The sequence below is a fragment of the Labeo rohita genome, chromosome 21, assembly GCF_022985175.1.
Source record: "Labeo rohita strain BAU-BD-2019 chromosome 21, IGBB_LRoh.1.0, whole genome shotgun sequence".
NCBI lineage: Eukaryota > Metazoa > Chordata > Actinopteri > Cypriniformes > Cyprinidae > Labeo > Labeo rohita.
The window spans coordinates 17,676,306-17,690,203 of NC_066889.1; the positions used below are offsets into that span (position 1 = coordinate 17,676,306).

Sequence of the window (13,898 nt, forward strand, 5' to 3'; positions counted from 1 at the left end):
AATCCCAGCTGAGGAACAGGGGTCTTATCTAGCGAAACGATTGGTCATTTTCTAAAAAAAATACAAATGTCTATACTTTTTAACCACAAATGCTCATCTTGCACTAGCTCGACCTCCCACATTACGTAATCATGTACGCGATGAGGTGGAAGTACCGACCCAGTGTTTACAAAGTGAATGCCTGTTCAAGTCAAACGCCTGTTACAAAAAAAGGCTAAACAACAATGTTGGACGATTTTGAAGTTGGAGGAGAAAATGAGATGGTTTATCACCCTACCGTTCCTTTTTGAATCAAAGTACACAGACGAAGAACTAACAACGCGTGACTCTTCTAGGTCCAATGTGATTATGTAATGTGTGAAGACATGTATGTGCATCAGAGAGCTAGTGCAAGATGAGTATTTTTGGTTAAAAAGTATATACGTTTTTATTTTTTTCAGAAAATGACTGATTGTTTCACTAAATAAGACCATTACTCCTCGGCTGGGATCGTGTAGAGCCCAATGAATCTGCACTGAAACTGCACTTTGGACCTTCAACCCATTGACAAAAATATTGCATTTATATGGGAGAAATATACAGTGCACTTTTAAACCTCTGAGTTATATGGAGCAGCTATATAGGGAATATCTGAACATTACCGTAGCAGCAACAGCACACCCTTGTCTCCCAGGTGAGTTAGTGCTGGTTTCATCTGAATCAGAGCATGCAGGTTTGCCTAAGATGATCATAAAGAAAGCAGACATGTAATTAGACATGTTTTCACAAGCAGCAAGGTAACTGTCAAACATTAATACTCTGGGAAGGATTTCGCCCTAAATGCTGGCTGTTTATAGATCATGCTGACAGATTCTTGGAACACAGCCATTGTGGCATAGCGCATTCAATTAAATTCAAAATTACCTCCAATATCAACACGTTTTATTTACTTGCACCAGGTTCAGTTAAAAATAACACGACATTCTGCCAAGTTAAGCTTCTCAGTGTCAATAACATCCTCTTTTGCCCTCATGTCTTAATTGACTTCACCTTGTCTTCACAGGCCTCATCCAGTATGTCCAAAGCCTCCACCGAGACGGCCTTGTTGCGGTCGTGTAGCTGAGTAACCAGCAGTTCAATACCCCAGTTGCTGAAGAACTCCACATTAGCTCGAAGTAGCACCCGCAGATGCTTGGTGGCGTACAGCCTGCAATTCTGTGCCAGAATAACATTCGAGAATTACATTAGAGATCTGTAAGCATAAGAGATTGCTTTTACCAGTACTAAGGCATTAAACTAAACACATTTAAAAGGCTAAAGGGCATTACGTCTGTTTCTTACATCAGTGGCAGCAGTGAGGATCTTCGAGAGGATGACTCGTGCTAAGCCATCCCGGCTGTAGTCCAGTGTGGAAACGATTAGCTTCAGAAGATGGTCCTGGTTCTTCAGGGAGCACAGGTTCAGCAGGCTGTCGAAACAATGAGATGAAAAGCTAATATTGGAAGATACCAATATATTGTGTATCTCTATATCGTCCTAGACTAACCATTGGAAGACGCTGCACTTCTCAAGCATCTTCACACCCTGCGGGTGGGCCGAGAGAGTGCCAAGGAAGAGGAAGTAGTGCTGGCTGAGAGTGGTGAGGAGGCCGTTGCTCTGCAAACTACGGTCTGGTTTTAGACCAGAGGATGAGGACAGCCACTGCACAATGTCCTTCACCAGGTCCTCAAGATACGCCTGTCCATCCTGTAAAGACAGGAAAAAGCTCAAAATTAAAAATTCTGTCATCTATCATCTGAAAGCTGAATAAATAAGCTTCCAGTGATAAATGGTTTGTTAGCATAGGACAATATTTGGCTGAGATACAACAATTTGAAAATCTGGAATCTGAGGGTGCAAAAAGCTCAAAATATTGAGAAAATCGCCTTTAAAGTTGTCCAAATGACGTTCTTAGCGATGCATATTTTTGATTCATTTACGATTGGAAATTTACAAAATATCTTCATGGAACATGATCTTTATTTAATATCCTAATGATTTTTGGCATAAAAGAAAAATCGATAATTTTGACCCATACAATGTATTTTTGGCTATTGCTACAAATATATCCGTGCGATTTTAGACTGGTTTTATGGTTCAAGGACACAAATGGAGAAATTGGAAGGAAGGAGGATATTGGTTTGGAGCCACATGTAGGGCCCTATGAAATCCGTTTTTTCCATTTTGATTTTTCTGGATTCTGTTTTTTCCCATTTTAATTGTTCTCAACTCCTTTTTAATGGTTAAATTAAATTTGATTAATCAAAGAGCATGTCTAATTAATTAAAATCATAATAAAGTTAATAAAGGTTTAACAAAAATGACATGTTTAGGGCCCTATGTTTTATTTTTTCACACCATATGTTTTATTGTTCTCAAATTCTGTGTTTTAGCATGTCTAATTATTCGAATGCACACTAAATTTTTGCAAGTTTATTCTTAAAACAGCCTTATGAAAGTTTTTTTTTTACCCTCAGAAATTCTGTGTTGTGTATTTAAAATGTTCTGGTTATCAAACATTAATTTCATTTATCTTTTAATAACTTTTTTCTGTCAAACAAAGGGGAATTTACTATTAAAATTAAAATATGGAAGAAATGCTGTGTGATTATACTCTAAAAAATAACGTTTGTTTCATTTTACTAGTAGTAGTAGTAACAGTAGTAATATATATCTGGCACAATGTTTTCGGTTAAACCGGACTTTTATTTTGACGTCAAAACATTTCTGTGTGAATATGATATAACGATAGTTTTCCTAAAATGGAACGGTCAAATACTCCTGAAGTGACTCTCAGCAGATATTGTTCATGTATTTATGTCCTCATTTAGTGAGACGACAGACGCTGAAATCACCACAGTGTGTGTGTAGTAAACAAAACTGCTTGTCTGCTCCATTCATTAAAACAGAGACACACAGATCATGCAGATTCACATTTAAATGGTATTTTTGCAGCGTAATATTTACAGATATTTGTCCATATTGCGGTTTGATTTAAGTGTAATGACCTACTTTCGATTAATTCATTTAAACTTTGACAAATTCCGTGACATTCCGTGTAAGGCTCTAAACATGACAGTAAGTAAATAATGGGTGATAAATAATAGGCTCAATTCTCTCATATCTTTTCTTCTCACCTCATCTGATTCCAGCAGGAACTCGATGAACTGACAGCCCACGACCGTTAATTGCCTGGCCTTGCCGTGGTCCAGCTCCAGGCTAGCGTACAGCTTGCTGCTAGGCTTGTAGAAGAAAAGCAGCCTTCGCACAAACCTGAAAAAGAAAGTGTAGGATTTACAGCAATGAACAGGTGACAAAAATTATTAAGAAGATTTCTAAGAATAGGAAACTGAAGTCATATGCTTACTTATGCATCTGTTCCTCTTTGTTGTTTCGAAGGCTTGCATTTGGCCACTGAAACAAAATTAATAAAACTAATTAGAGATACACTGCATAATGCAACTAGATTTTTAGAAAATTTAGCAATCTAATTTTTTAGAAAATTAGATTTGAAGAAAATGTGATTGGTGCTTTATTGTCATGCTAACATAAAAGAAAATATTCATTTCAATAAAATAACTATGTTTCCTATGTGAATGTATTTTAAAATAGAATTTATTTCTGATGCAAAGCTAAATTTTCAGTATCATTACTCCAGTCTTCAGTATTACATGATCTTTCAGAGATCATTCAAATACGCAGAACAACTGCTTCCAACATTGATAATAAAAGTAATAAATCAGCATATTAGAATGATTTCTAAAGGGTCATGTGATCATTTTTCAGTGAGGATACATTAAATGATAATAAAGACTTGTACATTGTTACAAATATTTCAGATTAATTTCAAATCATGTTTTCCACACAAACAGTAAGCAATTTTTTGCAAATGTTTTCAACATTGATAATAGGAAATGTTTCTTGAGCACCTAAACAGCATATTAGAATGATTTCTGAAGAATCATGTGACACTGAAGACTGAAGTAATGGCTGCTGAAAATTCAGCCATTATCACAGGAAAAAATGACATTTTAAAATAGAATTAAACTGTATTTTACTGTATTTTTCATCAAATAAATGCAGCCTTGGTGAGCATAAGAGACTTCTTTCAAAAACGAAAAAACAAAGAAAACTTACCAACCAGGGTTGGGGTCAATTCAGGAATGAACTCAACAATTCCAATTCAAAGAAGGAAATGGAATTGGAATTGGAATCCAACAACAATTACAGGAAACAGAGTTGGAATTGAATTGGAATTACAGGAAGTGGAATTTAATTCAGGGAAATTTCACTGAATTCCGTTTATTGCTGTTTCTGAGCATTTATTTGTGATTGCATTTAGAGACTTAGATTTGAACTTTATTTATGATGCTTTACAAATACCAAGTAATGTATGAAATAGAGTTGATCAAATGCAAGTAAATAAAAATGAGAACTGTACATTATGAATTAATAATTGAATGACAGTGGTGATAAGTTTCTGGATGTACTATACTATATTCAATATATGATTACCACATAATATATGTCTTAACTCACAAAAAAAAAGTCATGTTCATTCATGTATTTCATTCACTTTTTATTGCATCGAATTATCATCATTTCCTGAAAATTGTCATCGCTAAGATTGCATCTTTCAGGCCTAAATATCTCAAGTGGAATTTAGTGGAATTTATTTGATTTCAGTGCTGTTTCCTGACATTCCAATTCAATTCCAATTCCATTTCCTGTTAGCTGCATGCAATTCCAATTCCAATTCCATTCCAGGAAGTGAATTGGAATTTACCATTCATTCTCAATTCAATTCATGAATGGCCCCAACCCTGTTACCAACCTCAAATTTTTTAATATCAGTGTACACTTGTACACTTAAATTGTGGATATCCGCCCATTCCACTGACACAACAACACAGCAATTTAATCCAAAATCTCATACCTTGAGTATGGTACTGATCAGAACCCAGTTCCATTCCAAATTCTGTTTATGATTAAGAATCTGACTGTCTCTGAGGTTCATCATCAGGGCATCCTCAGTGTCCTAACGAACACAACAAAAAAATCAGATCACATTCAAGCTGAAATATCCAAGAAATGCTTTCCTCCAGTCACCAGCACATACCTTAATGACAAAAATGTCCCTCTGGGGCCTTAGGTGCTGGTCCCGACAGTAATAAGCAGCCAGAGATTTGCGAATAATGTGGTCCAAGTAAAGACTATAGGGTTTGGGGCCTCGTTTCTTCTTCTCATGGAATCGCTTCAAGTAATTGACCGCAGCACTTGCCCGTCTACGAAAAACAACCAAACACAGCTCCATCAAATGACAGAAATAATAAACATGTAGCTTTGACACTGTGCTATTTGTGTTGCCGGCTAGGTAGGACAAGAAGACAGCAACTCACAGTCTTTTCTCCTGAGGAATGTCAAAAGAAGCAGCCATGTTCATAAGAGTGGGCAGGCAGTGCAGGTGGTGACTATGGGAGTGAGGAAGAATGGTGTTGGCCTGAAAATAAAAAGATCATTTAAGGTCATACATAGTACAAGATTCATCTGTATGTTCTGATGCAGTAATTTGAGTATAATACCATATGCAGGAGTTCTCCTAGGAGGATGGTTGCACGTACTGAAACACTATCATCACTGCTAGTGATCACTTCAACCAGGCCCTAAAAATAAACAATGTTACAGCTTTCTTGCGATAAAATCACATACTACTTTCAGGATATTTTGTCCTTTTATAAGCTTGACAGACTGGAAAAGAGCAGCATGAACATATCTCCTTTTGTGGGCAATGCAAAAAAGTCATACGGGTTTGAAACAACACAAAAGTGACTAAAAAACCTCTAAACATTACCTCTAAAAGTCCACTGTGGATGAACGCACAAAGTAGCAAGGCGAGATAGTTATCCATCAAATCTGGTCTGGGTGGATGGAAAAACACAAACACATGTCAAGACTTTGAAGCTAAATGCATGCAAGGTTGACCTGCTGAGGCTTCATTACTTAGCTCAGTTTCAAGGTTAATTAAGCCCAGCAAATGCTTTTACCTGGACCGTGCCCTATGCGGAAGAATTATTTTGGCTTCTGAGGCTACAAAGCCGTCTGACAGTCTCCAACTGTCTTGAAACCTACTGGGGTCTGGGAAGGAGACAAAGGACATTGTTCCTGTCATTGTGAGTTGATTTCTGATGTGGTAGATGTCTGGAAATGAATATGTTAATCAGTGAAAGCAGACAGCGGTCGCACTCACCCACACTGAGAAGAGCTTCTATAAAATCTTGTGTCACCACGGGAACAGGAAGTCTGAATATATCATACATCACCTCCAGCAGACCTCGCTGAGAAGAGTGACAAAGCGTGATGAAGTACCTCATAATAAGCCTTGAGCACTGACTCAGTAATCACTGGGGTTAATATATACATCTCATTAATATTTATTATTATTATGCTTATTATATATACCAATGATAATAAAATATTTAAAATATATTAAATCTCATTATTCTGTATGCATTTAGTTCTAAAAATTCTAAAGCTTGTTTGTAAATATTACGTTAAAGTGGTAGTTAAAGGTTTAAATGCTCACTGATGCTCCAGAAGGAAACACGATGCATTAAGAGCCGGGGGGTGAAAACTTTTGGAATTTGAAGAGTTTAGGGAAAATTTAAGTTATTTTGTCTTCTGGGAAACATGTAAGTGTCTTCCGTAGCTTCTGAAGGGCATTACTAAATGAAAAAAAAAAGATATTTAAGCAAAATAGGAAAAATTACACATCTTCATTATGTTCAAAAGTTTTCACTCCTCCAGCTCGATGCATCGTTTTTCCTTCTGAAGCATCAGTGAGCCTTTGAACCTTCTGTAATAGATGCATGAGTCTCTCAGTTGTCCTCAGTGTGAAAATATGAACCTCAAAATCATAGTTATTGTTGGAAAGGGTTCAAATACACAAAAATGCTGGAAAACCAAATAATTTGTGGGACATGAAGGATTTTTCTGAAGAACATGACTCATGAACAACTATCACTAAACAAAAACACAGCTGTGGATCATTCAGGTAACAACACAGTATTAAGAATCAAGCATTTGTAAACTTTTGACCAGGGTCATTTTTATAAATTCAACTAGAATTTTCTCTTATGGACTACATGTAAATGTCTTTATGTGAAATATTTTATTCAGGTCATTACTCAACTGTACAAAGCCACACCTGGAAATCTGTAGTAATTCAATAATAAAACAACTTTCGTCATACCCTCACTTCCATATTTGGTATACACAGCAGACCAATGAGAGACTGGATTCCAGAGTTGCCCGATTTGCAGAGATTAATGATCCCTGGAGGTAGAGTGGGACAAAACATCGGGTTCAGTTTTAGCAGCAATAAACACCTATTGCAATGAAGTGCACTCATGAGGAAATTCCATTTAAAGGTGCATGATCCATTACAACATTCATGCGCAAACACAAATGCATCATCTTAAGACATGCACTGTTACACAATCATCCTTAATAAAGTATTGATTTAAATCTGGGCCTACAAGGATTCCAGAGAAAGCCTCAGTTTTCCACAGAATTTAAACAGCATTACACGTTACTTTATATTCAATAGACAATGTGAAAAGAGACTGAGATATGCTTACCTGACCAAGAGCGAAGGGAAGCGACAATTGACATCTTACTGGCCAGAAATCGAGCTTCCCTGTCTTCTCTGTAGAGAGAAATACCACACATCCATACATGCAGCCAATAAAAGTTGCATGTTTGTGTCACAGATGACAAATTCTACTTTAAAAGACTTTAAAGCTGCACACTCACTTGAGTTGACCCTCTGCTGTATCTGGATTGTGTCTGTAGTGAAAGTCTGTGTAAGGTGCCAGGATTTGCTGAAAAAAACGTAAAGCTTTACTGAACACCTTGAAAAACAGCTTTTACCAAAGTTACAAAAAACATATCAACGTCATATAATAACATAAAACTTAAGATTAAATTAAAGACAAACTAACATGACTAAAGAAATAATAAAATAAAATAGTGATATTTAATATAGTAATTGTAATTAAAAATATAGCTGCAAGCAGCAATTACCAGGGTTCAAGTGATTTAAGGCATTTAAGCACATGTGAAAAATGTCATTACCTATTATTTATCAAACCTGTAACGACCTAAATAAAAAGAATTTTAAGCAAATCCAGGTCATTTACCATGGAAATATGATGCTTTTTAACAGTTATAGCGCTAGCTGTGGTCCAATCTCCCTAAAACTTTGCATGCATGTTTAGGTCAACGGCGGCCATGCTTTTCGAGATACACAAATGTCCTCACAGACACTTGTGGCACGCTGGACAAAGACACTGCATACCAAGTTTCAAGTTGATCGGACTAATGGTTGCATAGGTATAGCCATTTTCATGTTTTTTCCCTTTATAGCACCACCAAGTGGTCACGCTCTGCTATTTTTTTTTATTTGACCAAAGATTGAGCTCGTACACATGTGTACCAAGTTCGGTGAAGAACTTTTTTTGATAATTATTGGTACTCACTGTCCAGAGAATATTTCAGCAGTAGTTTGGTTCCGATCGGGCGAAAAACCTAGGACTTGTTCGAAAAAGTAGGTTTCGGACATAACTTAATTTTGCAGAAAAACTGGACTTTGTAGAGAAAAAAATCACTTTTGTTTGGCCATTATAACAATTACAGTAGGCACCACGCGCTTGAACCCCTAACAATTATGGAAAAAAAAAAAAAAAAAAAAAATACAATGTCTAATGGGTTTCTTTGTTGAAGACGGATCTATACCTCGAGCTCCACATCAGAGCGAACATATTGCCGTGTATGTGGGTGATTGAGCAGGTGCAGGATTGTGGTCATCAGAGCCTCGTTGATACGACTGAGCTGGCAGTCGATTACATTCTTCAGGATGGTGCTGAGACCACCCCTCTTTGCCACAATTTCAGGGTTCTCCAGTGCTGCACACACACACATAGATACTAATGAGGTCAACATTCACAATCACAGATTGATACATTACAGTTCTCTGATCAGTGTGCTAACCTACCAAGTTCACAGATGATGGCGATGCAGGCGCGAACCATACGGTCCCGCTCCTGCGGTCCATCGTTACCCACAGCAATGAGCGAGTTTGTGATTGAGCTTGGGAAGAGCAGGGCATTCACAGTGATCATCTGGAAAATCATTGTAAGAAAAGCTTGTCATCCATGACAAAAAGAACACTGAACATTAAAGGGGACATCGGATGTCCATTTTACACAAGTCAGTATGATTCTTTAGGGTCTTCAACAATGAAATTTCTGCAACATACTTTGGTTAAAATTACTCAGTGGTCACGTAAAACAACACCCTTTTTACCATGTCAAAAACAGCTCTGTCTACAACGACTTGTTTCAGTGCATGTCTCTTTAAATGATAATGAGCCACTGCTCACTCCACCCCTCTCTTCCGTTTTTTGTGACATTATCATCAAAAACAAAACTAATCCACTGCATTCTTCAACACCTGCATTGCTTACCAGATGTTGGCGATACAGCTGCTCACGCACAAAGAAAATGGCGGACAGTGTACAACTGTGGGCGAAAATATGCTAATACAGGACAGCGGGCGGGGCCTGAGCCGTATGACATCATACTGCTCAGAAAATCAAAACGGCTTGACAATTGACACTGTTTAGGTTTTTTGGGATTTAAAAAAAAAGGAATGAATGGATTTTTATCATTGTAGGGTGGTTGTGTCCACACACAGCTAAGACACATTTTATATATATATATATATATATATATATATAAAAAAAAAAAAAAAAAAAAAAATCAATCAATTTTCATCTGATGTAAAAAAACGGGCCAATGTACATTGTGAGAACATGGTTTAAAATGGTTTATTGTTTAGTGCAACATGTATAGAATGAGGTTCTACCATGTAAATTAATTAAATTTAATTTAATAAAAAATATAACAAATAAATTAAATAGAAAAAATTATAACAATTCTGACCCCAGCTTTAATCATAGTTTAATAATTTGTTCAAAATACATATATTTTGCTAAATGGAATTTTTGTTGCAAGTAAATTCATCAGATATTGTGTGCAGGACAACTGCAGGAAAATAAAATAAAATAAAATAATAAATCTAGAAATATAAAGATTAAATTAAGACTTAAATTAAGTTCTTTTTTTTTTTTATTATTCTGGAATGAACACTACAAATCAGCAGGAGGTCTTCACATCTCACCTTTCTCACCAGTCTGAGTGCTTGTGTGCGTTCCACCTCATTACTCTGCTGGATATCAATGCACCTACAGGTCAAAAGTTCCCATTAGTCAACATAATTTGTTCCAGTCAACATTAGCAGTCAATACAATTAAATGCTTCTCAAACCATAATAACATCTGCACTGGGGAGGCTGAGTATTACCTCTAAATGCATCCTGTTTTACTCATTTTCCTACAGTACTCAAGATCTGACCTGTTGGGTCAGATCTTGAATAGACAGGACAGAGAGAGGGAGAGACAAATCTATCGACTAAGAAATACACCTTTAGCAGGATATAAAGGAAGTAGTACTTCCTTACAGTACCACCACTTCAAACTGACCTTAACTTGACTTGACTAGCTTTCCACATTTCTCTCTCTCTCATACACACACACAGAATGAGATACTAACAAGAGATGATCCACAACTCACCATGAATTAGCATCAAGTCCTGTTTCTGATGGAAACAGTTACTTTATATCCCACAATCCCTAGCTCAGACTTGAACTAAACTGCTGAAATGACTGGCCTGCCTAATGCCTACAGTGCTATGAAAAATGTCATACAGACCTAGCAATCAGGTAATCCACCTGGAGCCGCAGCACTTTCTGAAGGATATTACTGTCTCGGATGAGGTAGCGGAGAGCACGCAAACCAGCCGCCCGCACCTCCTTAGCCTCATTGAGTAGCGCCAACCGGAGGCTAAAAAAGAAACAGAAAAAAACAACATGAGACTGCATTTAAATCTCATTTAACTCAATAACACATACATTAGAGTAAAATAGGACATTCACTGAGAAAAAATGGTTTTATATATATTTTATGCTTTTTTATGCCAAAGTCATTTCATTTAAATTAATTTTTTTTTGTTTTGTTTTGCAAATATGTACTACAAATGATAATATCCTGAAACATTATTACAATAAAAATATATTTTAAAATTGTATTTATTTCTGTGATGCAAACCCAAATTTTCAGCAGAAATTACCCCAGTCTTCAGTGTCACATGATCCTTCAGAAATCCTTTTTTTTTTTTTAATAATGCTGATTTGATACTTAAACATTTCTTATTACTAATGTTAAAAACAGTTAGTTGTGCTGCTTAATATTTTTATGAAAACTATAATGATTTTTTTCTCCAGGATTTTTGATAAATTAAGAAAAAAGAAGAATAGTGTTTATTTGAAATAAAAAAAAAACTGTAATATAAAATGTCTTTTTTGATAAATATAAAAAAGCAACAAAAAAATAGGGATTATTTGAAACAAAAAAAAACTAATATAAAAATGTTGTTACTGTGACTTTTGAGCAATTTTATGCATCTTCACCCCCCCAACCCCAGTTGTCCCCAAACTTTTGAACGGTAGCCTGTTTTATTTATTTATTTTTTTTCTCAAATCTGTGATGAATTTTTTTTTTTCAGGATTTTTTTGATAAATATAAAAAACAAAACAAAAGAATAGCGTTTATTTGGGGGGAAAAAAGTAATATAAAAATGATGTTACTACTGTCACTTTCTTTATTTAAATTTTATCATTTAAATAAAATAAGTGAAAAATCCCCCACTCAAATTAGATGATCAAAACATCTTTGATTCAACCTTACAAAACCTTACTGTCCCCAAACTTTTGAGCGGTAGTCTATTTTATTTATATATTTTTGTGGAAACTGATGGATTTTTTTTCCAGGCTTTTTTGATAAATATATATATATATAAAAATTAAAAATAAAATATAAAAAAAAAAATTAATATAAAAATGTCGTTTCTGTCACTTTTGATCAATTTTATGCATCTTTAGTCAATTAAAGTTTTTTTGAATGGTAGTCTGTTTTATCTATATTTTTGTGAAATCATCATTTCAGTATTTTTTGATAAATATATACATATATATATATATATATATATATAAAAACGAACAGCGTTTATCTGAAGAAGAAAAAAAAAAAAAGTAATATAAAAATGTCATTACTGTCACTTTTGATCAATTTTATGCATCTTTAAAAATAAAAAGTCTGTTATATAAAATATATACTTTTTATACTAATATATACTTTATTAATTATAATTAAAAAAAACTGAAAAATCCCCCACTCAAATTAGATGATCAAAACACCTATGATTCATCCTTACAACTGTAATGCTGTAATGTAATGCTTTGTTTGCTCTATGACTCACCATATGATAATTTCTTCATAGGTAAAGCCAAACTTTTCCTCGGAGTGCCCGACATTGCAGAGCAGCTGTGTTGGAGACATAAACAAGCACTTATTTATCTTACATGGCAACAATAAGAGAAAATTATGTCTCTATTTATATTCAAATACTCAAAGTATTGCTGAAAGACTGCAGGGTATTCCACAGAGAGCAAAAACACGCCCAAGTTCAAAGAGTTGGTCGGTATGTTTTTCTCATCCTCAGGTGATTTAAACAACTCGCAGCACGGCTGACTTGACAAAACCTGTTAGACTGAAAAGGCTCATGATCGTGTACTGAAATAATGACAACGCTGTCAGCTAAAACAGTGAATAGGAACAGATTTTCAGTAAATGTTATCAAACACGTAGTGGAAATAAGCAGAGCCAGCTGTGGCATGTCAGCTAGAAACAAAATGAAATCCTCAGCGTCACACCTTCAGTCTTGCAAGATCAGGAAAAGCACATTTGTGCTGCTGCCTTTACCCTGTTTGTGTTAAAACGCTACACTGATCCAAATACAGCACTTCAGTACTTCGAGAGCACCTGAGCTTGGGCTAATTCCTTCAGTCTGCTTAGATGCTTTTATTTTAGGCCAGATCCTGTAAGTGTAGGGCAGAAAAGCCCTCAGGCCTCGACTGACGGAAACCATAAAGTACTCTGTTTACTCCATTTTACCAAACACCGGTAAGTATTCAGATGCAGGACTCCTGTGTTGTAATACCAAACAGATGTACCAGATTGAGCCGGCTGCTATGCTTTAGGTTTTTCAACTAGTTTTTTCCAACAACCAACTTCGGATAGAAGTTAATTACGTATATATTAAAACAGCTTTAATGTTTTTAGCAGCTGTTTTTGTACACAAAAATGTTGTGTGTCTGAACCTAATTATTCAGGGGATTTTGATTTAAAAAGATTTACCTAAAATGAAAATTCTGTTATTTACCCACCCTCATGTTTTTCTAAAAATGTACACTACCAGTCAAAAGTTTTTGAACAGTAAGATTTTTGGTTTTTAAATTAGTCTCTTCTGCTCACCAAGCCTGCATTTATTTGATTCAAAGTACAGTAAAACGCTAACATTTTGAAATATTTTTACTATTTAAAATAACTGATTTTTATTTGAATATGTTTAAAAATGTAATTTATTCCTGTGATTTAAAAGCTGAATTTTTAGCATCGTTACTCCAGTCACATGATCCTTCAGTAATCATTTTAATATTTTTATTTGCCGCTCAAAAACATTTAGTATTATTATTACTATTTTGAAAACAGCTGAGTAGAATTTTTTCGGGTTTCTTTGATGAATAGAAAGTTCAGAAGAACAGCATTTATCTGAAATAAAAATCTTTTGAAATATTATAAATGTCTTTCTAATCACTTTTGACCAATTTAAAGGATCCTTGTTAAATAAAAATATTAATTTCT

General features: G+C 35.2%; 1 protein-coding gene across 4 annotated transcripts in view; it reads right to left on the reverse strand.

Annotated features, from left to right (window-relative positions):
- Positions 1–13,898, reverse strand: part of rictorb (RPTOR independent companion of MTOR, complex 2b) — a 40,836-nt gene that overhangs the window by 21,794 nt on the left and 5,144 nt on the right. For 3 of the 4 annotated variants that reach the window (XM_051092462.1, XM_051092461.1, XM_051092464.1), the window contains exons 4-24: positions 12,454–12,518; positions 10,848–10,979; positions 10,258–10,321; positions 9,071–9,197; positions 8,812–8,981; positions 7,831–7,898; positions 7,656–7,723; positions 7,268–7,350; positions 6,266–6,353; positions 6,063–6,153; positions 5,870–5,936; positions 5,601–5,681; positions 5,418–5,518; positions 5,138–5,303; positions 4,955–5,056; positions 3,386–3,432; positions 3,156–3,291; positions 1,526–1,725; positions 1,321–1,447; positions 1,030–1,194; positions 642–718 (exon numbers count right to left, since the gene is read on the reverse strand). In XM_051092462.1, the coding sequence (XP_050948419.1) occupies positions 642–718; positions 1,030–1,194; positions 1,321–1,447; positions 1,526–1,725; positions 3,156–3,291; positions 3,386–3,432; positions 4,955–5,056; positions 5,138–5,303; positions 5,418–5,518; positions 5,601–5,681; positions 5,870–5,936; positions 6,063–6,153; positions 6,266–6,353; positions 7,268–7,350; positions 7,656–7,723; positions 7,831–7,898; positions 8,812–8,981; positions 9,071–9,197; positions 10,258–10,321; positions 10,848–10,979; positions 12,454–12,518 (2,225 nt within the window). Of the gene's footprint in view, positions 1–641; positions 719–1,029; positions 1,195–1,320; positions 1,448–1,525; positions 1,726–3,155; positions 3,292–3,385; positions 3,433–4,954; positions 5,057–5,137; positions 5,304–5,417; positions 5,519–5,600; positions 5,682–5,869; positions 5,937–6,062; positions 6,154–6,265; positions 6,354–7,267; positions 7,351–7,655; positions 7,724–7,830; positions 7,899–8,811; positions 8,982–9,070; positions 9,198–10,257; positions 10,322–10,847; positions 10,980–12,453; positions 12,745–13,898 lie in introns of all 4 variants that reach the window. The other variant, XM_051092463.1, reaches the window with a different exon arrangement.